Consider the following 27,157-nt stretch of genomic DNA (forward strand, 5'->3'; position numbering starts at 1 on the left):
ATGGACAAAGAGAACGGGAGCAGAGGTGTGAACAAAACAACCATCTCTATCTCTGTGTATATCCACTCGCACGCACTCCCAACATCTCCCAGCAGCCCGGGCTGCAGTCCCGGCTCACCGGAGCCACGGCGGCGGCTCAGCTCGGCCCCGCGGGGCCGGACCCGCCTGCCCCCGGGCCGCCTCCCGCTCCTCCCGCTCCTCCCGCCGGGCCCGGCCCCGGGGCGGGGCGGCGGAGAGCGGAGCCAGAGCCAGGTGACCTTGGCAGGCAGAGGCGGGCTGAGCTCGCCGCCGCTGCCCGGGAAAACTGGGTGCGGAGACGGCCGAGATGGTGGAGGACGGCGGCGAGGAGGAGGCGGAGGGGGAGAGCGGGGAGATGCCGGCGGCCGCGGCGCCGCTGCAGCGCTGCAATGGCTTCCTGCCCGGCAAGGAGGCGGCGGGCGGCGGCCGGGCGGGCGGAGGGGAGCAGCCGGCCCCGGCGGCCCCGGCGGCCCCGGAGGCCGAGGCGATGCTGGCGGCGGGCGGCGGGCGGCCGGAGGCGCGGCTGGAGACGCGGCTGTCGCGGCGGCGGCTGGCGGTGCTGGCTGTTTTCAGCTGCTACTCGCTGGTGAACGCCTTCCAGTGGATCCAGTACAGCATCCTCAGCAACGTCTTCGCCGGCTTCTACGGCGTCACCTTCCCGCAGATCGACTGGCTGTCCATGGTGTACATGGTGGCCTACGTGCCGCTGATCCTGCCGGCCACCTGGCTGCTGGATGCCCGCGGGCTGCGGCTCACGGCGCTGCTGGGCGCGGGGCTGAACGCGCTGGGCGCCTGGCTCAAGTGCGGCAGCCTGGCCCCGCAGCGCTACCCGCTCACCCTGGCCGCCCAGGCCGTCTGCGCCGTCGCCCAGGTCTTCATCCTGGGGCTGCCCTCCCGCATCGCCTCCGTCTGGTTCGGCCCCACCGAGGTCTCCACCGCCTGCGCCGTGGCTGTGCTGGGCAACCAGGTAGGGCCGCGGGGGAGCCAGGGGGGCTTCGGAGAAGTGGGCTTCCTTGGCGTTCGGCATCGAGTTAAAAACGAGGTGCTTAAGTGGCAAATGGCTTTTCTCCAGGATATGGGGTTGGGAGAGTGGACAGGTGAGGAAGCGGGGCCAAGTGAGAGGTGATGCTGCGACCCGCGCTGCCCGGGCAGCCTGGCCGTGCCGGAGCCGGGCCGTGTGGCAGCGTGTGGCAGCTCACAGCCTTCCAGCAGCTGCCGGCAGTACATCGGTCGAGACCCTTTTCAGAAGTGGTCCCGCTCCACTTCCTCTTTCTCTTGCATTTTGGCACTCGGATTCATTTGGCTGAATTCACCCCCGGTTGGAGGCGTCTGAACTACGTGAACTTTCATGAAGAGCCCCAGCAACCACATATATTGGTTTCTGCTTTTCAAACTATGGCCTCCAATTGCCAGGTGCCAGTAGTCAATGCCTTGGTGACTCGTGAAGTTTTGTGTAACGCTGTGATAGTTCCAATAGTTCCAACATCACTGTTGGGAGCTGATAACTGAGTCACTGAGATTTCCTCAAGCTCCCTGGTCCTGGCCAGTTTCAGAGGGCTGGAACAGGTGTATCTGCAAGCACAGGTGCAGGTACGATACTTTTATTATAGTATAGTATAGTTAATATATTATATTACTATAGCCTTGGTCTCACCTCCTGCCATTGTCCCAGCTTTTTTTTTTTTTTTTTTTCCTCCTGTGGCATAAAATTGCTAAGATTCAAATCAGCATCACTGCTGCAGGCTGAGGGCATAGGTAAAGTTTGGTTAAGATAATGGGGGATTTGTTTTTTTATCACCTGAGTCTAATGATTTTATGTTTGTGCACTTCGGATTATGACAGCAATGACATTACATATTTACAGTTAGGGTGGTAACGCAGCTGATTCCTCATGAACTGACACCTGGCTGTTCACAGGTTTTCCCAAACTTTTTTTTTTTTTTTCCATCAAAGTTTCCCAGTGGACGAGTCAAGTGTCAATTTTGGACTGGAGATTTCAGAAATTGTTGGTTTTTTCAGCAGTGAGGCAAGAATTTTGGATCTGCATCCTGGTATCAGGTTAAAGGTTTCTTTGGCAGCTATATTTCCACTCTTCCTGACATGCACAAGTCCTCCGAGCAGCAAGAAGTTACCGGGTTTTCAGTTCTGCAGTAGAGTGTCAAGTGTCCAGCTTGGGGCCTGAAACTGATGCTTCACTTGGATGCTGAGATGTGGAGTTAAAGTGGTGCAGGACAGGAGCAGAACAGGGATCGTGTGGATGGGAACCACGAGAAAGATAGACAAGGGAAACAGGATCAGGATGTGAGCAAAATAAGCTGTGGTTATTTCTGGAGTGTATTCCCCTCCAGAAGCTAGGACTGATCTCAGTGTGCCTGCTGAAGTGCTTGCTGGTACTTTGTCAATAGAACAACAGAATTTCTGTATTCTCAGATTTTGCTTCTTGAAAAAAACCCTAAAAACTCTCAAAAGCTAGTTTGAAAGAGTGATAAGATGAGGAGTTTGGCACTTGGAAGTTAGAAGTAATATTGTCAGTGTATCCCATTGCAGTTCTCTCCTGCTTATGAGTTCCCGTTGGGTCTCACTGTACTAGATAATTGCACAAGGTGAACTATGTAACAAAACAGGTTGCTATAACCCACTCAGCTATTGGTCATCCGATTGCTTATCAGATACTGTGTGTAACTTCAGAGCTACGGCAAACACGGCTGGACAGCAGGCAGGGGAGGAACAGCGCAGTTATCAGAAATTAGATCTCATCCCTTTGAGATGCTGATCGTTTGCAGCTGGAGCACAAATCACTGGGAATGCAGCGATGTACCTGTCAAGGGTTGTCTGGGGTGCCAGATCTCCACAAGTATTTAGCATCTGAAATGTGGCTCACCAGACTCATTGGAACACTTTATTCTGGCCTTAACCTCTCTAATGGATAATGGAAACTCGACTTTGTTGGAACATTGTGGGTACTGTATTGGCTCCTGTTGGGGGAGGAAAAAAAAATACCTGAAGAAAAAAAGTAACTGTGTGCTCAGTTTATGTTTGTAGGGTTCATATACTGGAGCATGAGGACAAAAGGAGACAAATTCTTCCTGTGACTACTGGATACTGTGTCAATCTGATGGCCTGGGGGAATAAAAGGTAGCAAAACCCTCATCAGGTTATGCACAAAGGGTGCTTTGTAAGCACAGGGGCACACCTCTAATGTGCATGCTTTCTGATTGTTGGACTTGCTACTCTAACAGTCTTTGGTGCTCTTTTTTCATTGGATTTTACCTCAAATAAATGTTCCAACACTTTAAAATGTCATTTAGTTTGGGGGGAGCAGAAGACAGAATTTGGAGAATAGTCCAGGACTTGTTCCTTTATGTTTTAAAAAGCTTTTTATATATACCCAAAATTTCAGTCTCTGTTTTATGTCTCTTTAATGCAACATCAGTCGTTATGTTGGAATTTACTCCACATACAAACCCACTACTACTTCATTTTGTGATTTTTATTTATTTCCATTGCAATAATTGTTGGGTTTGGTCTTAATAAGGATATTTCTTTTCTGTTGCTTTTCTCTGCTCTGTCTGTTCTGCAGTAAACCTTGCAGTAAGGCTTTGCTACTGTAGTGGCAGAAGTATGACATCAAATGAAGAACATTTCTGCTAGAGTAGATGGAATCTTGGGCCATCTCTAGCCCTTCAGTTGCAGGATGACTGATACCAATTTATGTTCATGCGTGGTACTTTTGCTTTTCTGTGAAAGATTCTTGTATAAGTACAAAGATTCTTGGATAAGTACTATGTGTAGTGTAAATATGTACACTAAGTGTGGTATTGCAGTTCAGTTGAGAAATGAAAAGATTAAAACCTGAGTTATGGAAGAACTGGTTGTAAAACACCATCAAGACCAAGTGGCTTGGAAGTGTGATACTAAAGTTTCATTAATGCTTATTATGATCACAATTCTGAATTCTACCTGGTAAGACTTTTCACTTCTGTTAATTTTTATGTTCAGATGGAAATGATTTTTGGCTTTGTTTTCTTGCTTTACAGCTTGGTACTGCCATTGGCTTTTTGTTGCCACCTGTTTTGGTCCCAAATACACCAAATGATATTGACCTTATGGCACATAACATCGGCATCATGTTCTACGGAACAGCGATAGTGTCCACACTGTTGTTCTTCTTAACCGGAGTTGGTAAGTGTTTAAATTTCTGGAATTTGCGCACTGGCCATAGTGAGTGTTTGCAATGTCTCACTTAAAGCAGCTGACTGCTCAAAGTAGTTGAGCTTACACTTTTTCCAGTTTGTGTTCAATTACCTGTTGTGCCAGGGTTAAGCAACAACCATTTCACTCTATGTGGTGCTTCACATGGGGTGATTTCTTTCAGAATATTTAGTTCCCTTTGTTTCTTTGCTGTGAGGACCTGTGATATAAAGTGAATTCACTCTGTTCATCTTCTAATTTATATACAAAGGTCTTGATGTATTGTGGATGAAGTCTGTCTTTGACCATATTTTGGTAGCAAGCAGCTGCGACCAAATAACACATTCTTTGTGGATGTGACTTAGTTCTTCCATGAGAAAAATCTAGATTTTTTTTTTCTTGGAGTTGTTAAAGCTACAAGTCAATCTTATGAAATTCATCAAGCTGAAACACTTCTACCAAAAAAAAAAAAAAAAAAAAAAAAAAAAAAAAGAGAAATAAAAATAAGCACATTAGTTTGGTAGAAATTAATCAAAAAACGTTCCTTCTTTTTCCCTAGTTTTTGAAGAAAAGCCCAAATACCCTCCCAGTCACTCTCAAGCAGTCCTGCAAAGTAAACCTCCTGAGGATTACTCCTACAAGCAGTCCATTATTAACTTGTTCAAAAATATCCCGTTTATACTTTTGCTAATAAGTTATGGTAAGTGGTGCTATCTGCTTGTAATCTGGCAGAAAGGTTCAAATGCGGGCCAGAAGCACACAGAATTTTAATTGTGGGGTTTTTTTATGGGGGAGGGAGTGTCAAACTTATTTACTCAGGTGCCAGTGCTGGCAAATCTGTCAGGATGCAAAATACCATTTATGGGTCCAGTAAAGAGATTTTACCTGGTACATAAAAGGTTTTGTGTCAGAAGATGAATTCTTAAGGGTAACAAATCTGTATGGCTGCACCTGGAATGACTGAAGCTTTTTCCTTGCTACTGCAGGTATTATGACTGGGGCATTTTATTCTGTCTCCACATTACTAAACCAGATGATAGTAACTCATTATGAGGTAAGTTTCTTGGATCTTATCTTTCTCTTTTTCACTGTACATTTGCAGAGGTTTTATTTATTTTTTAGGTGCTATGTGTGCTCAGACATTTGGTTTCTTTTATACCTCTGTACAGTTTCTTGTACCATACAGGTGTGGGAGTCATAGGAATGTTTGTTCGCACTTATGACTGCCAAAGAGGGCTGAACTTGACTCTGAGTGGAAGCAAGTTATTAATGAGCACCATATAAATATTTGTTGAAAGGGAGAAGAAGTGAACGCTGGGAGAATTGGCTTGACACTGGTGGTGGCAGGAATGGTGGGTTCGATTATTTGTGGTTTGTGGCTGGATTACACTAAAACATACAAGTAAGTGTGGGTAGGCATGGATGGGGCTAGGGGTAGGAGAGTGGTGCAATTGCATTAGGAAAATACTCCAACCTGAGGGCTGAAATGAACTGCTGATGAAATGCAGTTTGTCCCTGATCTTTTAGTGGCCTTGTTGGAGACAAGTTTCTGAGGCTACAGCAAAAGCTTGAGACTGTTACTGGCTATTGGCCAAAAGAAATTAAAATGAGAGAGCAGAATGGAAAGATGGATTTGTTAGCTACTCCTGTCTCTTCAGGAGTTTAAGGCTAACAAGGAAAGCACTGTAGGTCTGACACACAGTGGCCAGGTGGCCCAGTGGGCTTCTTCTCCTGGGAAAGCATAAAGTCTCAAAGCCTTCCCTGCATTGTTTTGTAAAATGGCCAGCTGATATATCCTCAATTTTTTATGCTACTCCTGATCCTATTAGTAAGTGTAACATTTGCTTTTGATTCAGGGGATGACCATGGAGCAGAGCTCTGTTCTGGGGTAGGAGCTCCTGGGTCCATCATCCATGGTGTGGTGCCCCTAGGAGCGAGCACTGCCCTGGAGCTCTGTTTGTGATGGAGTAGTTCTCCCCTGTGACTCACTACATTATGTGCCTCTACAAGCCTTATTGATGTTAGTGCTGTAGATTGGCTTTGTTTCTGCACGTGTTTTAGCTTATAAATATGTGCTTTAAGAATTTGGAAGACACCCCTTCTTCCAGATTCAAAATAAATAGAACACTGTAATGAGATTTGTTTGACTTGCCTCTTTTATTGAGGCTGACTTTTATTGCTAATAGTGTTGGACTCAGCTGCTCCTGTGTTGATGTATTGTGTAATGGGCAGCACGGCAGAATGGCCAAGAGGTACAACATAGCAGAGAACTAAAACAGTCTTAAGGTAGTAGTATGTGCTGTGATTGTCCATTATTTGAGAGTCTGAGTAAGTGTCCTTAGCCGTGAGTGAAGCAGCCAGATGACCAAGACAATGAAGAGTTCAGGAAGGGACATGTGCTCTCTGCATGCTAAGTTTGAGGCAGAATTGCATGAAGCAAATTTTATAGCTTTAGAGTGGCTTATGTAATGTTCATACTATCCTTCCATGCTTCAGCAATGTGCTATGGCCTTCTATTAACAATGTTAATTTGTTGTTGTTGTTGGGTTGCAGGCAAACTACTTTGATTGTTTACATTCTCTCTTTCATTGGGTTGCTGGTATTTACCTTCACCCTGGACCTCGGATACCTTATAGTAGTGTTCGTGACTGGAGGAGTGCTTGGGTGAGCAATTAAAGAGCACTACAAGACCTACTGCACTTCTGTTCTGAAACATATTTAAATGTTTTACCTAGATAATTCTGCTGTGTACTCTGTCACCATGATCTCAGCCTATGCTTTAGACAGTACAAATAGAGTTTCACCTTCTGTTACATCAGAATAAAACTAAAGTAACTCACTTTTCAATAAATTTCGTTTACCACTTTTATGGACTTAAGAGAGGTCTCTATTGTGGTCAATTTGTTTGGTTCCAATTCAAAAAACTTGTCTGCAGGGAAGTTGAAGCTTTCTGTTGACCAGTGTGTAGGTGATAGGAGTTTAACTGAGCAGATCTGGGAAGACTGGCTTCCCTGCATTTTCATTAATCTATACTTTGATAGCCCGAGCAACATGCTGGTTGCTTTGTTCACTGTGCTCATGTATACCCCATCTAAAAGCCTCAAGAGGTGCTCAGGGTATGTTGCTGTATTCAGACACAGAAGTCAAGATAAAACCAGAAATGTCTTGAGAGTTTCAGTTTAAAACCCCATCAACCAACCTCAGCTGCATTAAGCCCCTTCTCCTCCCTTCTTTCATCGTTCCCCTCATCTTCTTCCATAGCAGCTTCCAGCAGGTGTTCAAGTGCATAGCTTCACTCCCTATTCATGGTCTCTTTTTGTTCTCCAGCGCAGATATTTGGGCTGATCAAATGATGATGTTTGTGTATGCCTTTCCTTTGAAAGTAATTGGCTTCAAATATGGAGTGGCTTATGGACTCGTTAGAAAAGGTTATTTCATATGTTTGGTGTTTATGGGAAACAGGACAAACATGTTTTAACAGCTTTGAACTAAAGAGAAAGATCTGTGGCTAAAATTCTTGGATCATGTTGAGGGAATGAAGCAGTCACTGTTATTGAATTATGAGTTAGGAATTATTGAATTATGTTGAGTCATGAACACATGACAGTTCGGAATACCAGCTAATTCATAATACCATGTGTGTATGTTAGGTTTTCTTAGCTGTAGTAAGAGATGAAGGCCACACCTGCCATCCTCTTACTCTCCTCTTCAACAGGTTCTTCATGACTGGCTATCTTCCACTTGGGTTTGAATTTGCTGTGGAAATTACATATCCAGAGTCTGAAGGCACTTCCTCAGGTCTCCTTAATGCATCAGCACAGGTAACAGCATTTTATTCCTTCAAGTGAAGTAATGTTCAGGAAGACCACTATGCTTGAGTCTAGGAAGGCTTTCTTAGACTTAGCTAAGTCTCTGTTTTGTTGTTATAGTCCTGGCTTTTTAAAAATTTGATTTCTGTAAGATGTGTCCTGGAACTTTTACGGGTAAAATGATGACTCTTTCCTGTGTGATCCTGATGAAGTTACTTGTTTGTTTATAGATATTTGGAATTGTCTTTACACTTGTCCAAGGAAAGCTCACAACAGACTACAGTCCTCGTGCAGGAAACATCTTTCTTTGTGCTTGGATTTTTGTGGGCATTATTTTAACAGGTAATTAGAAGTGCAAGTAATGGTTTCTCTTTAGTGTAAAAATGTAGATGATTTTAGATGATGTTGCTAATATATTGACAGCCATCTGACCCTCATGCCTTGAATTTGAGATAGATGTCCATCTCCAGAGTGGAGTGAGAAACGGGAACAAATGGAGGAAGTTTGCACTTTTCCAAATGCAGGAAATTGCTGATGCACTCTGGAACTGTGCCAGTGTTTACACATGTTGACTCACAAATGTGCTGGAAGTGCTGAAACTATCAAGCTTTTCTCTAAGTTCTTGTAGTTTAAAATACTTTATTGTCATCTCCTGCTTTATGTGCTTTGTGAGGAGCAAGTTCAAATTGTCAGTGAGTTCAAATTGCAAAGAGTGAATAGGATAGTTTTGAAAATGTGCTGGAAGCACCGTGCAAACATTTCCCTTGAAGTGCATGTCACTGCAAAGGTGTGAACCAGCTTTCCTTTTCCCTTCTTTTCCAGCCTTAATAAAATCAGATTTGCGAAGACACAATGTGAATTCAGGGATTATGAACTTGGACGTTAAAGCTGTAAGTGGTGACTCTTTTACCATGATTGTATACCTACTTGAATGCTTGACTTCTACTGGCATAAAAATATCAGCTGCAAAGGAGTAATTGACAAAATCTTATGGCTGATTCCATGCTGATTTTGAACAACAGAGCCACATGGGATGCTGCCCTCACATATCTGTTTTTCTCCTTAACTTCCATGAAAAAAACTGAAAAAACTTGTGCTCTCAGATTTTTTTTAAATTTTTAAATTTTTTTAATATTTGGATTTTAAGTGGCTAATAATATTATTTTATTGCTTAAATCTTAGTTTTTCATAATAGCAGGGTAGCACTGTGAAGCCTTTTTGTTCATTGGGTTATGAGGCCATCCTGTAGACTATGTATTTTATTTAAAATACTTGCAGTACCTTCAGATGCAGTCAGAGTCTGATAAACAGAAGCCATGCTGGAGTTTGTGCAGTACAGTGGTGCATAAAGAGCTGGGTTTGTTCTTCTGCTGACACTCTCAGTTTAAATGAAGAGTGAGCATAGCATTTCCTGATGATTATGAGGTTCCATGCTTCAGCAGCTTTTCCAAACTACTACATTTACTAGTAGAAATAAAGCTCTCAGTGGAAAATTTTTTCAGTGCTGTGGGTTTTTGATTGTTTGGATCAAGATAAGAGACAGCTTTTTGAAGTCAGACATTGCAAGATCCTCTGCCACGCTTCTTTTTGTGTAGGTGTCTTGCATGATCAGCAGCTTTTGATTGCCTGTGACCAACTGCACACTGTTAGGATCTGTATGAGGTTCAGAAACTTCTGAGCTGCTGCTGTCTGAGCTAACTTGAACCTAAGACCTGTGCAGCTGTGTGTGCTCAGCGTGACATTTCCCAGCCACGGTGGCATTTCACTGTGGGTTTCCCAGCAAGGGCTGGGCCTCTCTGGGGCTGTGCATGACTCATCTGCTTGTCATCATCACCTCGTTAATTAGCCTGGATGGACACACAGCTTCATTCATATTAGCCAGGGTGTAAGAAAAGCTGCCCTCTTTGCCCTGATGTTGCCATGCATGATTGAGACCTACCTGTGTTAATAATGTTCAAAATCCCTTTGATACTGAACCTTGATCAAGATTCTACTGTGGGTAAACGTAACGGAGAAAAAAAAGGGAAGTTAATCTTCATGTGACAAATATGCAGTAAATTTATAGAGTTATACTAAGAAACTAATTTCTATGTTTGGTCTCTTTATTACAAAAAGAAGGGAAAATAGGATTTTGTATAATTGCTTAATTGGGCTAATGAACTACATATACTCTTGGAGTCTAACCTAATAATTACCCAAGAATACTGAGTCTGAGAATAATTCTGTTGAATAACAGCTTAATTCCTGTTGTGTTTTTATTTTTCTTATCTCTCTCTTCAGGTACCAGTTGACAGTCCTGTAGAACCTGAAAGCACTACATTAAAGATTCAGTCAGCTTTATAAAGCTGCAGGAAGGTGACTTAGAAACGCACAAGTTTGGTTAAAAACAGAACAACGTGAGCTAGTGTAATCACTGGATTTGTGTGTACGAGTAGTAAAATGTGTTTGTTGATATTGGTAGTAGTTGTGTGTTGGAAGCTATGAAGATGCTCAGTTCATTTTGCCCAAGGTGCAAACAATTCACCTTTGTATGGAATATTTATTTTGACATTTTCAAGTTTTGCAGTTTCATTAGTAAAGAATGGTGTGAACACTCTCCACAGTAGGGAGACGTGCATTCAGGATGCATACTTGAAAAAAAATCAGGAATCTTGAAGTACAGTTGTTATGATCACAAATATATAATCTTTTCTTGTTCAGTCTTGCTGGTGCATTTCATAAGTCAAAGAGCAGGGAGATGCACAGCAGGAGGATGTTCACAAGTTTTTATTTTAAATGTGTCTGTATTTGAATATAAGCCAATGATTCCTTCTGGGAAAGTGATAGCACAATACTGAAAACAAGAGATGACGTGTGTGTTTTATACTGGCATCTGACATTTCTTTTGCCTTGAAACTTCTTTATAGATATCAGAAGGCAGACAAGAGAGAACACTGTTCTTGCTATAGCTTCATTGTAGCATTTCTGGGGAGATTGAAAAAGTTTCTCATTAGATAAATTGGAGAAAAAACATTTCTTATTAAATACAGTCAAAAGGAGGACAAAGGCCTTTGATATCTCTGTTGTGAAATATTTACAAGCAATGGAACACTACCACACAAGTTTCCTCCATGGAATATTTTGAGTCCTTTCTCAGTTAAAGAGAGCGGAGTACGTGTTTACAAAGAGCCAGTGCCTTTACTTTGTAAAGAAGATCCCTGCCTCATCTTGAGTTTAATCAGTGCTGCTGAAGAAATTCCATTTTGTGTGTTAAACCTCTAAATATTTGTGGAGTATCAGAAAATGTGTTCTGTCCTTTTTATGAATTGTATCACTTGTCGCATGTGAAATTCCTGTGCTTGTGTAACTTAAATCATGTCTTTTGCAGTTTGTTAAAAGCTGTGAAGATGACTGAAAGGAAAATAGTGATATTTTCACTTTCTTGGATCAAAAATTTTCTTTTATACCATCTTACCTGCAGAATGAGCAGACTTCATTAACAGTAACTTTTTGTTACTTCATTTATCTGTATTTGGGGTGGAGGTATCTCACTACAGTGCTTTTGAAAATTTTCTCGTTTACCTTGTGCTCTATCTACACACCCACGGAACTGACAGCACTACAATAATACTACTGCTGGGAAAATCAGACCTGGGTTAGTGGACTTTCTGAAAATATTTAATTTTTAGCTCAGCAAACTGACCATGTAAGCTCAGTGCCATCCATGATGCTGTGTCTTTGAGTTCCCACAGATGCAATGCCATCCAGAAGGTGGAATCTACTCGAAGTTTTCCTCGGATTACAGTTGGGGAGGGGGAATTATTGAACTCTGTGCTGGTTTCTGCTGGGCTAGTTCATTTTCTTCACAGTGGCTGTGTTTTGGATTTGTGCTGAACACAGGGTTGATAATAGAGAGATGTTTTTATCATTGCTGAGCAGGGCTTGCACAGAGCCAAGGCCTTTCCTGCTTTTCAGACGTCAGAGAAGGCGAGGAAGTTAGGAGTGTGTGGGAGGCTGGGAGGAGACACAGCCAGGACAGGTGACCCTGACTGCCCAAAGGGATATTCCAGACCATGTGACATCATGTTCAGTGTACACAGGGCGGGGCAGAAGGAGGAAGGGAGGGATGTTTGGAGGGACGGTGTTTTCTTCCCAAGTAGCCATCGCACTTGATGGGGATGGCTGAGCACCTGCCTGCCCATGGGAAGCAGTGAATTAATTCCTCGTTTTTCTTTGCTTGTGTGTGGGGCTTCTGCTTTCCCTATTAAGCTGCCTTTATCTCAACCCATGAGTTTTCCAGATTTTACCCTTCTGATTCCGTCCTCAATCCCATTGGTGGGGGATGGAGTGAGCAAGTGGCTGCCTGGGGCTTGGTGGATGGTTGGGGTAAACAACAACAAACTCCAAGATAATATCTAGGTACAACAAATATCATAAAAAGCTCCCCCCTCCCCTTATTTTGCTATAGACTCAGGAAAATCCTTTTGTATAAAAAGGGCCCTGAAAGCTTATCTTAGCCTCTAAATGTGATGATTTAAACACTTTGTATGATAAATGCTTTAGACAGGAGAAGACCTATCAGAATAAACTAAGCAGGCTTTGGAACACTTGCCTTGCCAAAGTGGGTTCAAATCTCTTTGCCAAGCCCAGTGCTAGGGAGAAAATAAATGGCCAGGCCTTGCTGCTCCTGGAGAGGTGAGCTCTTGAAGAGTCTGCTGCTGAAGTAACTGAATATAGGAAAATTACCTCTTGGCTATTCCAATGGCAGGCAAGGGTATAGGACTGAAAGTAGAGATGCTTTCATTATGTCAGTCCTTCACATGGAAGCTGCCCCATCAAGGGATGTACAAGTTTTCAGTCCTAGTGAGAAAAGTGAAAGTTTCTGCCTTGTGACATATGTGGGTGGCTTTTCCCTTTGGAAAAATTATAATAACATGTGCCAAAAAATATGTAAGTTTTTCAGCAAGATACAGAAAATATTTATGTTCATAGCCCATGGTTGCTTTGACTTTTGGTGTTGCAAAATCTTAACAAGATAATACATTTGTAATTTTGGGGAATTGTTTTCAAATAGAAAGTCTTTGTCAGTGTCTAGGGTGTTTGCTGACCTGTTCAGTACACACTGTTCAAAATCAAAGACTGAGTCTTTTTCTTTCTTTCTTAAAATTTAGTATTCAATTCCTTTTTTCACTACTAGTTTCTTTAGTTATGTTCAGCTGATTATTGAAAATATATTATAGTTCTGGCTCCTTGTGTTTTTTAATCTTCTGCCAAATTACTTGGCTACCTTCTGAAAAGGTTGAAACAAAATTTTGGCTTGTTGGAAACCATGCTGGGTCCCTGAAAGGAAATATTCCTAATAATGAAGGTTTAATTACATCCTGGATTTAATATTCTCCTTCTACAAGGAGCTTGAAAGCTGGAAACCCATGAGCTATTTTCAGGCAATGATAAAGTATTGAAATGAAAAGCTCAGTAACAGAATAAAGAGCAAATAAAGAGCAAATCAGTATTTTTTTTATGCATTAGCCTTATCATCCGTCAAGAAATTGAGGTTCTAGCTAATGGCAGGAATAAATTTGGAGTAGTTGAGGCTTTGTCGTCTTTGCTTTTAATTTTTGGGTTTTAGCAGGCAGCATCCACTCAATCAGACATAGAGTCATAGAATGTTAAGAGGTTGGAAGGGGCCTTAAAGATCATGTGGTCCCAACCCACCTGCCACAGGCAGAGACACCTCCCACTAAACAGGTTACTCAAGGCTCTGTCCACCCTGGGCTTGAACACTTACAGGGATGGGGTGTCCACAGCCTGCCTGGGCAACCTGTGCCAGTTCTTACCATCCTCACAGCAAAAACTTTATTCCTGATATCTAAATTAAATTTCCTCTCTTTCAGCTTGTACCTATTCCCTCTTTGTCCTATCACTACAATTCCTGACACAGAGTTCCTCCCACTTCCCTGTAGTCCCTCTTCAGATACTGGAAGGTTACTATGAGGTCTCCATGCAACCTTCTTAGCCTGGAAATCCCACATGCATCTGGAATTGGAAACAGGGCTTCTGACTTTTAGCCTTGAGATCCTGGCTCGGCCCCCCAGCAAGAGTAGAACTGGGGGCTAAAAATCCTAACTCTTTAAAAAGGTAATTGTATCATGAATGGAATTGCACCTCAAGTAGGAGAGGATGGTGTAAGAAACCAAGTGAGAAGAGGCATCCAAATCTCATGCACCAGCTTTTGCTTTTCAATTTGCTTTTATTTCAAGTGTTTCAGGAGAGCTCTAGCGGTTGCTAGAGAACACACAGTGGGTAGCATAAACAAGGGGACTGCCCCCAAGCTCCCAGGAGCTCAGCAGGTTGTGCAGATGATAACTTTCAGCTACAAAATTCAGAGATTAGCCTCAAAATTAGTTCTTATCTTTGTGTTTCTTCCCAGCCCCATTAAACTTCTGGTAATTTTAGTCGAAGAGACTCAGAGAACATTTTTATTTAGGATTCCTACCACGGCCTTAAACCCCTCATTTCTATTGGCTGGGTTTAAAAATACCAGACCTGTAGGGCATAGTCTGGAATTGCTGGTAGGTAAGTCCCTCAGAACAAGCATTTATAGATGTGTGCTTGTCTTTAGTAAGATCTCTTTCTGTTGCTAAAGGCCCGTGTTTTACAAGGAGGAAAGAACAAGGGAAACAGTAGCAAGAATACATGTGAATCATTTCAGATTAACAGGATTTTTCTAACTTCAGCCTCTTGGTAATCTCTTTGGTTCAAGGCAATACGTTGTTTCAGAGACAATCAGCGGAGTGTGTAATTAGAGCTGCCAGACCAGGTTGCCTAATGAAAAAATGTTTTTTTGGAGAAACACTTGGACTACCTTGTGCATCTACAACCAAGTGAAATTGGGTTGAGCTGTAAACATTGTTTTCCATTTGGTGAACTCACTGTGTGAATGGGAGTGTGTGACCTTTGCTCTTGTTGTCTTTCAGTACATGTATGTATCTCCTTCTCAAGTGTTACAGGTTATTAATGTTTCATGGAGCACAAGATGTCATTGTACACAATAATATGTGATTGCTGCAGCCCCACCATTTTGCAGTCTGTGAAGAAGAAGTGATGTTAATGCAGGAACTAGAATGAATTAAGCAAAAAAATTTCTTAAGAGAAATGTATTTCTGTGTAAGACCCATGTTGTTTACTGCTCATGTCTTTGTTCTACTCATGAAGATAACAAATATATTTCACTGTAATATTTTGGTTTTGTTAGTGTCCAATTCTTTGTTTCAAGAGAAAATTAAAAGTTCTTAATGAGTATTCTCTGATTGCAATACTGTATGTATGTGTATACCTGGATGGCGTTCATTCCTTACCATTATATGTTACTAATAAAGTGTATAATGCCTCAATTGATTTGAGCCAAGAGTAACATTTTTGACAGCTGTTAATACAGCTGCTAATCTAAAAGTCATTATGTTTTTTTCCTTAGAACCTGCCTTTTAATGTAGGAAAATGTGTAAGTGTATGACTTACTGTGTCATTAACAAACATGCATGTACAAGCAGAGTGCATGTATGCAGGGTATAGAAATTTATTCTACACAAGAGTTTTGGCATCCAGAGAAATTCTCCCAGGGCATGGAATTAAAGTACTAGTATTGGTAGTCGAGTTGTTTCCCCTTTGCTTTGGAAAAGGTCTGTGAGGAAAAGAAAGTACAAGTTAACCCTTAAACAGGGCGATCCAAAGGCAGCTTCTTGAGGGTGGTGCAGATATTATTTTAATACAGCACTTGGTTGCAGAGAGATTATCTGGGGAGAGAGAGAGTAGGATAACTTCTGAGACAGGATAAAAGTGAGACATTATATTCAGTTATGGCTAAAATCAGAGTTGTCTTCAGTGGGAGCACAGCAGAACCACTGTGAACACTCTGAGAGTTCTGTCACCCACCTTCAGGCATTTAGCCCAGGTCTGAACCAGGAAAATTTGAGGAACCTGCTTCAAAGTAAGTAGAGTTGTGGTAAGAAAATGTTTTAATTTTTTTTATCTCACTTCTCCACAAAGCTGGGATTCTCTCAGCTATTTTGGTATAGGAGATTCTTCACAGAAGGAGGTTGTACATGCTGCAGAACAGAGCAAACACAAGCCTTGTGTCATAAAGCAACAGTAATATGCAGTTCAACACTGGGATGAGCTTTCAGGTGGGTTCTTCGTTTTAAAGCCAGGACCACAAGGTCGTGTTCCTCTTGTGGTACCTCTATGAATGCTTCAGGCAATATCCCCATTTAGCACTGTAATTTAAGCATTCTCACAGCTAGGAATGAACAATCCCAGAAAATTATTATTGCCTTAAAGTTTCTTTGGCATTGGAGTTTTGGGGTTGGTGTTTTTTTTTCTTCTTTATTCTGGTTAGAGTCTTGGTCCTTCAAAGAAAACACTAGAAACCTCATCAGGTAAACGGGAGATGTGAAACCATCCCGGTTATGATTAATCAGATAATAATTTCCACAGCTGGGAGGAGGCCCTGTGATCCAAAGCTAACAAGTATTACCCCTTCCAGAAAGTGATGTGGTTTGTGTATTGATAAAAAAGGCAGATGCCTAACAGTCCAGCTGCTTCCTGGGCTGGAAAGGTTTCTTAGAAGTCTGCTGGATTTCCTTCTGTCTGTGCTTCACAATGAACTATCTGACCATGTTCTAAATCAATATTTACAGCTCTATTAAACAACAACGTTTCAGAAAACAAAACAATAATATCCTGAACTTTGTAGAAAGGACTTCAGTAGATATGTCACACATTGGCAATGGTTAGGCATAATTATTGATTTGTGAGTAATTATTTATTTGTGTGTAACGAGCTAATATCTGCTTAATATTAGGGATCAAAATTCAGTCGCTAGGCTGCCAATTTCCAGTGTTTCCTCAGTAAACTGCTTCTGCTTGTAACAGTGTTTAGACCATTAAAGAGGCAGTAAATAGCATTGGGCTAAAGGGCATTGTCAGTATTGTGGCCTTGTGTTACGAATTTCCAGAAATAGACATAAGATTGTATAAAAGCTATAAACTCCATGCAGATGGAAAAATCCCAGGGAAAGTATTGAAGGCTTCAAAAGTTATTCTAGCCTGCATTAGGCTGAATCAGAGAGTTCCCACTTTCTTTTTCCAGAATGGGGCAGTCCTAAGGTTTTTTAGATGTTGATCACTAGTATGGTTAAGGTAATAGAGGGACTGCAGATGACTGCAGAGTCAGTTATTATTTTAGAAAGCAAATTGTCCAGCTTGCTGCCAAGAGAAAAAGAAATTAAAATATAACAGTGCAGTTTCCAGGGCTGTGCATGGCTTTCTCTCCATTAAATATTGGAAGGCAACTTGATTTTCTCAGAATAATTCATCAGCTGTTTCTGAACAACCCTGCAGGCGTTAGACAGAATGTACATCCTGCATGGAATGAAGAGGCACTGTCCCACAGGAGTGAGAATGACTCACCCAGGGATCATTAACTGGCTCCAGGGGACTTGAATTTGTGTTATCTTCTGCTCACAATGAACAACTGAATTTTCTTCAGGCCCTCATGCTAAAAGCCTGAAATTCACTTAGAGGCTACTGCCTAAAGCCTAGAAATACCATGATTTCTCATCTTGTCACTGCCCCACTGAAGCTTCAAGAGGGTAGAGAAGCCCTCAGAAGCTCAGAATCTTGACAAAGTTATCCAAACCAGACTGTCACCAGGGGAGATACAGTGGTCTCCCAGCTTTTGGGGAACAGAATGCCCCATGATCAGTGTGCTTTTTCTCTGACCTACTCCATCTGCTTAGAATGTGAGAATCTCATGATGGTTGAAATGTCTGTGTGCACCAAGAGCATTAGGGAGTCTCCTTGAAGTCTGCAGCTTGCATGATTACACAGCATTCCTGGGTTTGATTCCAAAGCCAGAAGGTGCTCTGTAGGCTTCAGTTTGTTCTGAAAATGACTATCATTCATGTCATGGCAAATAATGAAGATGGCTGGAAAAAAGTAATTTTTCTCCGGATTACTGTATTTCCTTCAAGAGCTTTATTTTTGAAATGACCACGGCATTTGAATTTTACTGTCACCTTCAGGTGCTTCTGCAGCATTTTGATTACTCTTGAATCATCCTCTGGAAAGGAGGATTCTTAATCTGCAGAGCACTGTCTCCCAGGGATGCTTGAAGTGATGCTTCAGATCCAAAATTGTTTGACGAAATCATCAGTATCATGATGACAGCTTGTAGCACTGTGGCATTGAGAACAGTAAATCACATTTCTCTTTGCAGGTTTCACACAGCATCTCAGCTCAAAGGCTTTTGGTGTTTGGGCTTGTGTATGTTCTATTTCTAGGCTTAATAACTTTTTCAGTCTTTTTTTCTTTCTTCCTGGAAAGAAAATTCATTTGAGGAACTTTAATACATAAGGATGACATTAGATCAGTGTTTCCTAACCAGCATCATACTATTCCTAGAGGGCACAGGTTATCCCATAGCAGAACTAGATTGCCTAATTTATTTCTGATCAGCAGCAACAACTGTGTTTCTAACCTCAACTCAGGCAGGGATTTATTGCAGTACATTCCTCTCTCCACGCAGGCAGGGATGACTCAGGTGCTCACTTGGCAGTGGAACTAAGTCCTGACTCTCACCTTTGGTGCCACCACTGGCAGCTTCCTTGTGACAGGCTTGTGGGTGCTGACGATTGCTGAAAAGAAATCGCATTTCTAGGTAGGTAGCAGATTTTTTTCAGCCATTGCCTTTCTGGACTACCTGTTTTTATTTTATTTTATTTTATAAGCCAATATTTATGGAAGGTTACATTAGTGTTTTCTTGTTTTTGTAAGCAGAGCTTGCTGCAGAGAACAAATCATGTGATATGGTGTCAAGTAAGACCTTCACAGCAAACTGTATTGATGTAATTACTTTCCCAAGCTACTGCAATGTTTGAGACTGAAACTTTGGAACAAGACAGGAGCAAGGCAGCTAATTGGGAAGCTGATGTTGTACCACTCGGAAACAACAGTTTCACCTGTATCTGATGCTATCAGTTGTAGACCAGAGTGAGGTGACTGTAGGAAGTATGGAAAAGGCTATTTCACTGTCAGCAAAGGCTCAGTCAGCTTACTAGGACATGCTGACCTGCAACGAGGAGTGGAAAGTGAAAATTTGCAAACAAGTTTTGGGGAAGGTCTGATTTATAGGATTTTCATGACATTTTGGGTGAGGTTGTTTTTTTGGTCTGGGGTGTTTTTTTAATGCTTTAAAAAACATTTTTTAAAGCAAGGAAATCTCACCTGTTGGACTAGTCTGAGAACAACTGGAGCCCATCTAGTCCCATCTAAAATAACCACCATAATGATTTGTTGCAGTAGAATTATTGCAGGACTTCCAGGACTTGCTCAGGCATAACTCAAAACATGCTGCTGAAGTTCTTCATTGGTGCAGCCAAAGCAGCTGATGGCTGTTTTTTCTGCTAGACCATTGCAAAATAAACTGTGTGTTAAGAGTTCTCAGAAAGTGTTACCTTGGGGAAAGCTCCAAGGAAGCACACCCTCAAGCATTCCTTTTATGGCTTTTTTTTGTTGTTTTTTAAGACTGCATTACATATTTATTTTCCCAGTGACCACAGGGAAGTTTTATGAGTACAGAAAGTTGTTCTCATTGGTTATGCAAACCACTCCTGCAAACTTGTACCAGCTGCCATGCCCATATTGCCATGGTTACATCCTTATCACAGTTTGACCTTTAATTTCATTACTAAAAAAATCCCATTCCAGCATAACGTTCAATTTAGGAAAAAAAAAAGCAAAAACAAACAAACTTTATATTCCTTTCAAAGGATCAAATGAGGTCACTTTTCAGGAAATGGGCCAATATTTGCATTGCAATAATGCAATTTACTTACAGCAGGCAAACTTTCTTGACCTGTGTTTTTCTGCTGCCTCTGCAAAGCTGAAGCACCTCTGTAGGACTAACTATTCTGCACTGCAACTGCTTTGCTGGCTCCTAAATGCAGAAAAGGCCATTAAGATCACTTGGCCTGACTTTAGCAGAACAGTGTGCCCAAGCTGGTGTCAGGAAAATCCACAAACACCAGGGATTTACATCCAAAAAGGAGACAGAGGAGTCCTGCAACTTTATTTGAGTAAAGGAGAGAGTCCACCGGGCACACACCACCTTCACCCAGACCTTCACCCATCAAATAGTTTGTAAAGACATCAGCTTTCCTCTCACCGGGAACGTCCCCAGGCTTCAGGCTTTTGCACTGAGTGCTGCCAGCTGGAGGCACTGGGCACATTTTCTGCTCCACCAGTAGCTGATACTGGTACAGGGACCTTCAGTGAATGCAGAGCACTTAGTGTCCACTTTTACTGACCTGAGAAACAACCAAGTCCAGATCTGTCCTGTTACCATCTGATGGAAGGAAAGAGTAAAAGATAAACAAGCTTTTGGTTCCCAGCACTCCCTTGGATGGCAGCAGATTTGAACACCCCCTTCTTGCACAAAAGATAACTTCATCTGTTCCTAGGAGGGTTGGAACAAAATGTGTCTCCTGCCCCTGCTGGCTGGGCTGCCGGAGCAGCTCCCCTCTCCCTGCCTGCAGAGGCATCAAAGCCAATGCACCAAGGCTGTGCATTGTGGCGTGGCTGGGGCTCTGAGAAGAGTGCCACTGTGGACTGGGACCCGGGGAATTGCTACACGGCCTGGCTTGGAGGGCTCCAAGGTTGCAGAGCCAGGGCTGGCCAGGCAGGGCAGGGGCAAGGACAATCTGCTGACCAGCCCATCTTTTGCTGCAGTGCTGTTGCTGCTCTTGTTTCACTTCTGGGTTTGTTGCTCCTCTTGTGGCCCTTGTGCTCTGGCGGCACAAGGTAGCATTCCTGTTCAGTGAGATGTATTTTCACACAACAAGGTTTATTGATACCGGAGTCTGGACGAGGCTTTACAAAGGTCTTTCAAAATACTGGAGCTGTGCTGGAAAGAAAGATCTGCAGATCAGAAAACCACCGAATTTCAAAGCAGCAAAGCAGGAGCATGAGACCTCACAGGCCATGAGAAAGTAAATGACACCAGTCGTCTGTTCCCCAGCCTGGCTGCAGCTCCCTCTCCTGAGGCCAGGTCAGCCTGGAGCTGCTGCCCAGGAAAGCCTTCTCCTGCTGGCTCCTTGCCCAAGAAGGGCTGTTTGGAAACAATGGGTAATAGAGGAAGTGCTTTCCCAGACAAGCCCAAATAAATACGTGAATGAACTTCCTCTGCTCCATATCACAGAGCAGTGAGGGTTTGCTGTGTGGCTGGGCTGAATTCATTGCTGTTCGCATGAGGATCCTTTCAGAGGAGGAGGACACTGGCACTCCTTGTGGGGGCGTGGGGGTGGCACTTTGGAGAAGAAGTCTGTTTGGAAAAAAGTGCCCATGCTGATATCACCTTGCTGCCATGGTGCAAATTAAGAGCTATTAATTTTCCTGCACTTGGTTGTGTAATTGCACTGCAGGGCCTTTTGAATGCTGCATTTAAATGAGTCTGCAATTGGAAATAATGAAGGTTAAAACCCTCTTACATGATGATTGTATGATCAAATTAGTTCCTTTGACCCAGAAAGCAGCTGTGGTAGCAATGAGCTCTGCATTAGGAATAAGACTGTAGATTTGAGGTGCTGTTTAGAGCTAGATTTAGAAAGGCACATCCAAACAAAGTGACCAAATTTCAAAGTCAAACAGGTCTGGAACACTGGTTGGGCACAGAGGTTGGGCAGTAACCTGGTGTGAGAGGAAGACCTGCAAACAGAGCAGGAAGAAAGGCAGCTCTGCTGAGAGTCATGGTATCAAAATTAGGTGACCCCACGAGGTGAAAGCCATTGGATACTGGGGGCATGATGCATATCCCATCCTGCTTTTATTCATCTTGAATGTCTGTTCATAACTAATACCAGGGAGGGCTTTGGCTAATCCAAAGCAGCATTATTCTATTTTTACCTTATTTGTAGCTGGCAAGAGGGTTATTAAGACTTTCTCTTAGCTGTAGGGACTTAGGGACTCTCATTTCCTTAGGCTGTTGTTTCAAAGTTGCCTTTAGCTCCAGGACCTCTGTTAACTTCTGCCCTGCCTATCCAGCCTACAGCTGGCTTTGGACACACTGGCTGACCTCCGGGAGTTCAACGTGTCACTCTCCCGTCTGAGCATCAGGGAGGAGGTGGTAAGAATTTTCTTTCTTTCAGTCCTGACTGGAAGTGGTCTGAATGCTGCAGACTGCTATGAACAGAGCTGTGGTGTCCGAACCTTGCCATACCCCTTACCTGTCTGTCCAGGGAGAGTCCTTCCCTCTGCCATGGAGCATGCCCTGACATGGTGGATGCAGGAGGCTTTGAACTGCAAAGCACATAGCATCACTCTAATCTTCACCATTCCAGGGTGGCTAAGAAGTGGGTGGGTGTAGGAAAACACAATTTCCTGGCTGCTCTGGGCAGTGAAGCAGCACTGAGCAAGGCTGTGACGGCCTCAACCTGGTTGCCTGTTCCAACAGGGAGCAAGGCTCTGGGATATATGTGGCTGTCAGCTTGAGTATCACCATCCTTGAGGATGACATTCTGCTGTGTAATCCCAGCACTCCAGGCTCTGTTACATGCAGTGTGCCCCTCAGCTGCTCACACATGGATGCCACCACCTGCACAGTCCCACTAGTTCTAAAACCCAGGTCTCAATGATTTTCAGGCTTTCCCCTGGCTCTGCTCCCGTGGACTCACAGACTTTCTTGGCCTTCCTTTCCTTGCACTGAGACTCTCTTGGCTCCTTGAGAGCCCTCTCCTCTGTGTCTACAGCCATCTGCAGCCTCTCTGGGGCTCTGTGTTTCATCATCTCCCGTTGGGAGCTCATCTTGGTGCTCTCACATCTTGCTGATGTTCAGCATCATCTGCGCTCCAGAAGGAGAGGCTGTGCTTCCCCTGGGATCCTGCTCCTGCTTCCAAGCCCAGCAGGGTGCGTCTGGGTGCGGGGGTGTGTGTGCATCTTCTCTGCCCAGCATGGATGCACATTTTCCTTCCAAATGCAGCATTTGCTTGATAATTAGGGAAATGCAGGATGTAGTGGAGAGGGTGAAGACTTCACAGCAGCTCCAAATCCACCCTGACCTTTACCCCTTTCCCCCGGTTTGTGTCGCCATTTACACGCAGAGCCCCCACATTCAGCTCGGAGGCTTTCCTACACCCAAGTCTCTTGGGCTGAAAGCTGACACTGGGCATGCCATGTAAGCTGAAGCCCTTGATTTGCTTCAGCTGATGGAACAGCTTTTCGCTGTCGTCCCTCCTGTTAAACCCCCTGATGAGATTCTGGCATACCATGTGGCCAGGGGACAGCAGGGAGGATTACGGCTAGGACTCTCAGAGACATCGGCTCCTGTGGAGAGCGATTAGCAACTCAACATACACCCCTGGCTCCTGAGAGCCTTCGGGAAGCTGATTAGGGCACCGCAGAAATTTATTCCTGTCTGGGAGCAGGGGAGATCAGAGTGGCAGCAGATTCTGAGTGCATGGGCAGGAGACGCGAGCAATGTTTTTCAGAATATTTGTATCCGATGGGGCGTCACTCGGAGCTCTAGGAGATGTATTAAACTGTCTAGGAGATGTATTGAAATGAAGAGGTGAAAAATCCCTTCCGAGGGCGGCCGTAGCCGTCAGGGCACAGTGGCCGCTGGAGAGGGCAGCACGGCCAGCTCTCTGCCCGGGCCCGGGGCGCTCCTCTGCCCACCCCTCACAAGCGCCTGGCGCCTCTCTCAGAGCGCTTTGCCTTCAGGCCGGGATGTCACTGCTACCGCCGTACCGCTGAGTGCTTAGCAGGGAATCTTCCAGCTCTGTTGGGAAGGACGGAACAGCCCGGCTTTCTCCGATGAGGAGTTTCATCCTCCGGCGTCCATCACGCCGTGGGGACCGGGACTCACGGCGGGGCTCGGGCTGGGCTCGAGCTGGGCTGTGTTAGACTTGAAGGCAACCCCTCGGCTGGGCTGGGCCGGGCTGGACCTGGCTCGGCTCGGCTCGGCTGCGGGCGAAAGCGCTCCAGCTGCGCCGCCCGCTTGTGGTGTCTGGGACTGTCCGGCAGGGGGCGCCTCCCGGCGGCGTCTCAGCCAGTGGCGGCCCACCCCGCCCCGCTGGCCCCGCCCCTCTTTGTTGCGGCAGCCAATGGGGGCGCTCCGCGGGCGGGCGGGCGGCCGGTCGCGCGGTAACGCGCGGCATGGCGCGCGGCGCGGGGCGCGCCCCCAGCGCGGCCGCGGCCGGTACCGGGGTCGGGACGGGGCCCCCGGAGCGAGCGGGACGCCGCGGCTAGCGAGGGACCGCCCCCGCCAGCCTCCTTCGCGCGCCCGTCACAGGCGCGCACACAGACATTTACATAAAGAGCGGCCGAGCGGCGTCGAGGCCGTGGGGTGCATCCCGGCAGCGGTCCCGGTCTCGGTCTCGGTCCCGGTCCCGGGCATGGCCGCAGGGCCGTGACGGGCATGGCGGGCGGCGGCAGCGGCCGCGGGAGCAGCCGGCGTGCGGCGGCCGGCAAGGAGGGGGGCCGGTCGCGGAGCGCCCAGCCGCGGGCGGCGGGCGGCGGCGGGAGCGGCGGGGGCTCGGAGGAGGAGGAGCAGGAGCAGCAGCGGGACGGCGGCTCGCTCTTCTTGGTGAACAAGAGCGGCTTCCCCATGGACGGGCAGACCTGGGAGCGGATGTGGGGGCACGTGGAGCGGGTGCATCCCGACGGCGGTGCCGTGGCGGCGGCCATCCGGAGCGCCACCCGCCTGGCTCGGGTAAGGCGAAGCCCCCGTGTGTCCCCGCGTGCGCGAGCAGCCGGTGACACGGAGCCCCAGGTGCGGCGGCTGCCCCCAGGTGCGGAGGCCCCGGGGCCGGCGGGAGGGTGTGACACCGCAGCCCGGAGGATGCTCTCGGGGCAGCGCGGAGAAGGATGGGGCGTCCCCTGAACGGGGTGCGGGGGCTGCTTAGGGGCTGCAGCTGCTCTCCTGGCGAACAAGCAGGAAGAAAATGACTCCTTTTAGCTTGGGAGGAAAAAAGCAGAAAAGAAGAGTTAAAAGAAACCTTCAGGGGCTGAGTGAAGCACTTTGTGCAATTTAAAGCGGGTTTTTCTTTTCCTTTTGGAACACAGGCATTTCCTTAAACGCGGCGTTGTTCCTCAAATGTAACGAGGGGTTTGAAGCTCAGACATTTCATTTCCAGTATGTGGAAAGATTCCAAATGCTTTTGTCTGGTATGTTCCTCAGTACAAGCCCCAAACAGCTCTGCCTCACCCAAATCTTTTTTCCTCCAGCCACCAAATACATTGTTGACGTCTGCTGTTGTTCCAAGGCTTCTCGACACTGTGCTGTATTACTGATCACAATGTCTTTAACACTCTCTCCTTTGGCAGACTTTGAGCTTGATTCACTCCTTGCATCAGGCAGCATTAATGTGAGCTGACCGCTGAAGTCTGGGTTGATTCATACCCCTCTGAGTGCCGGGGTGAGATGGTTGGACTGCTGCTGTCGTGCTCCAAGCTGTCAGTGATACTGACATGAACCATATGCCTGTTCTGTTCTTGGAGTAGAAAGGAAATTCTGTGCACAGGGAAGTTGGAAGCTTATTGCGTAGGGCTGTATTGAGAAGATGCTTGTGAAATAAGATGTGGGCTGAAAAGGCCTATCATCTCTCTTCTGCAGTGTTAATCCAGTGCAGGTGCAAAAGGGACGATCTCCCTCTGCTCTGCTCTCCTTGTTCTGGAACCAGCCTTTGTTTGGATGGGGCAGCATATCCAGCTAAAGAACAATCAGGTTATGCTGAGTTTGTGGTTCCTTGGTGTGGTTCATCTTGTACTTCCACAAGCACAGGAGGTGGAAATGAAGGGGTAGGCAGAGGGCAGAACTTCTTGTTTCAGCAGCCTGACCAGCTTAGGCCAGTCTAGATGGCCTGCAAGCCCATTTGATGTTAAGAGATGGCAAAGCACGTGCTGGACTGGACTTTCATCCTTTACTTTCCAGCTCCAAAGCATGTAATTTTTACTGGTGACAGCTGTGGTGACTGACAAAGCGCCTGGTGAGAGACATGTCAGTGGCTCCAGTGTGCTGGCCTGCACACTATTCCTGTGGGAATGTCCCAGAGAGCACTGCCCATGGCTTTTTCCTCAGTGCCACAGCTCTGGGCTGACTCTCTGTAGCATGTGCGTAAGCTGGGCTGCATAGCTGGGCAGAATAAAAATTGTTTTGGAATCTGCCTGGCCAAACCATTTGATGGTGATGCTCAGTGCCCAGTGCTGTAGGAGTTGTACTCCTCCAGCATTGCTCAGAAGCAAAATCTCTGTTACAGTGATTAATTTCTTCAGGGGCAGGAGGACCTGGTGCCCTCTGTGATTAAGTAGCTCTTGCTGGCTAAGCGTGGGACCTCTGGGGTTGGAGAGTAGTTTGAGGATTTCCTGGGCCTTATTAGGGACAACACAGCTCAGGTGAGCAAATGAAGGTTAGGAGCAGGGGTTGTTGTTGTTGTGGGTTGTTTTTTTGGGGTTTTTTTGGTGGTTTTTTTTTTTGTGGTGTTTTTTTTTTTTTTTTTTGCCACAAAGTGGTAGTGGATTACCAAAGTTGTAGTGGTAATTTCTGGGTCAGAGTAGGAATGTGAGTGGAGACTTGTTCATTAAATGGTGGTACAAATTTTCTTAATCAGCTTATGCTGCTGGGTGTGTGTCACCCTGCAAAAGACCAGGTACTCCTGTTTGGGAGTGATGAGGGAAACTTGTGCCTATGAGAAGATGATTTGTAATCTGCTTGCATTGATAGTTGGCTCAGGCTGAATGAGTGGCATGTGCAACTGCTCCATTTCTGCATGTGATCTGTTCTTAATCCCTAGTGATGGGAGAGAGTTTTCATCCCCTCTCCAAGAAGCTCCACTTGATTGCTCTAATCATCTTGGCATTAGTCTCTGCAATCATACACGCAGGGTGGTAAGTAGCTTCTGACTGTGTCAGTGAGGATGTCCTTACTGGAACAAATGCACACTGCAGAGGTCCAGGGCTGTGTCTCTCTCGGGAGGCAGAGTCCTTACAAAAAGCTGGCTTGTCTGCAAGGGCAGTTTTGGAACCAGAGGGTCCCCACCTCTGGCTGTTGGCTTGAGCGCTGGGAATAGTGCAGGCTTACAGTTTGGAAGGACTGTGCAGTTCTTTACCTGT

At 45.2% G+C, this 27,157-nt stretch overlaps 2 protein-coding genes across 2 annotated transcripts in view; both read left to right on the forward strand.

Moving 5' to 3' along the window:
* Nucleotides 1-325: 325 nt before the first annotated feature.
* FLVCR1 (FLVCR choline and heme transporter 1) lies at nucleotides 326-15,391 on the forward strand. The gene is made up of 10 exons (XM_066316171.1): nucleotides 326-985; nucleotides 4,056-4,200; nucleotides 4,769-4,909; nucleotides 5,196-5,263; nucleotides 5,508-5,611; nucleotides 6,763-6,873; nucleotides 7,925-8,030; nucleotides 8,249-8,360; nucleotides 8,841-8,908; nucleotides 10,299-15,391. Exons 1-10 carry the CDS (start codon nucleotides 326-328, stop codon nucleotides 10,359-10,361), a joined length of 1,578 nt encoding a protein of 525 aa, XP_066172268.1. The 3' UTR covers nucleotides 10,362-15,391.
* A 9,030-nt stretch (nucleotides 15,392-24,421) lies between these two features.
* VASH2 (vasohibin 2) overlaps nucleotides 24,422-27,157 on the forward strand; it is a 32,898-nt gene continuing 30,162 nt past the window's right edge. The window contains exon 1 of the mRNA XM_066316172.1: nucleotides 24,422-24,758. Within this exon, the coding sequence (XP_066172269.1) occupies nucleotides 24,465-24,758 (294 nt within the window). The 5' untranslated portion in view covers nucleotides 24,422-24,464. The remainder of the gene's footprint in view (nucleotides 24,759-27,157) is intronic.

This window comes from Sylvia atricapilla, chromosome 3, assembly GCF_009819655.1.
Source record: "Sylvia atricapilla isolate bSylAtr1 chromosome 3, bSylAtr1.pri, whole genome shotgun sequence".
Lineage (NCBI taxonomy): Eukaryota > Metazoa > Chordata > Aves > Passeriformes > Sylviidae > Sylvia > Sylvia atricapilla.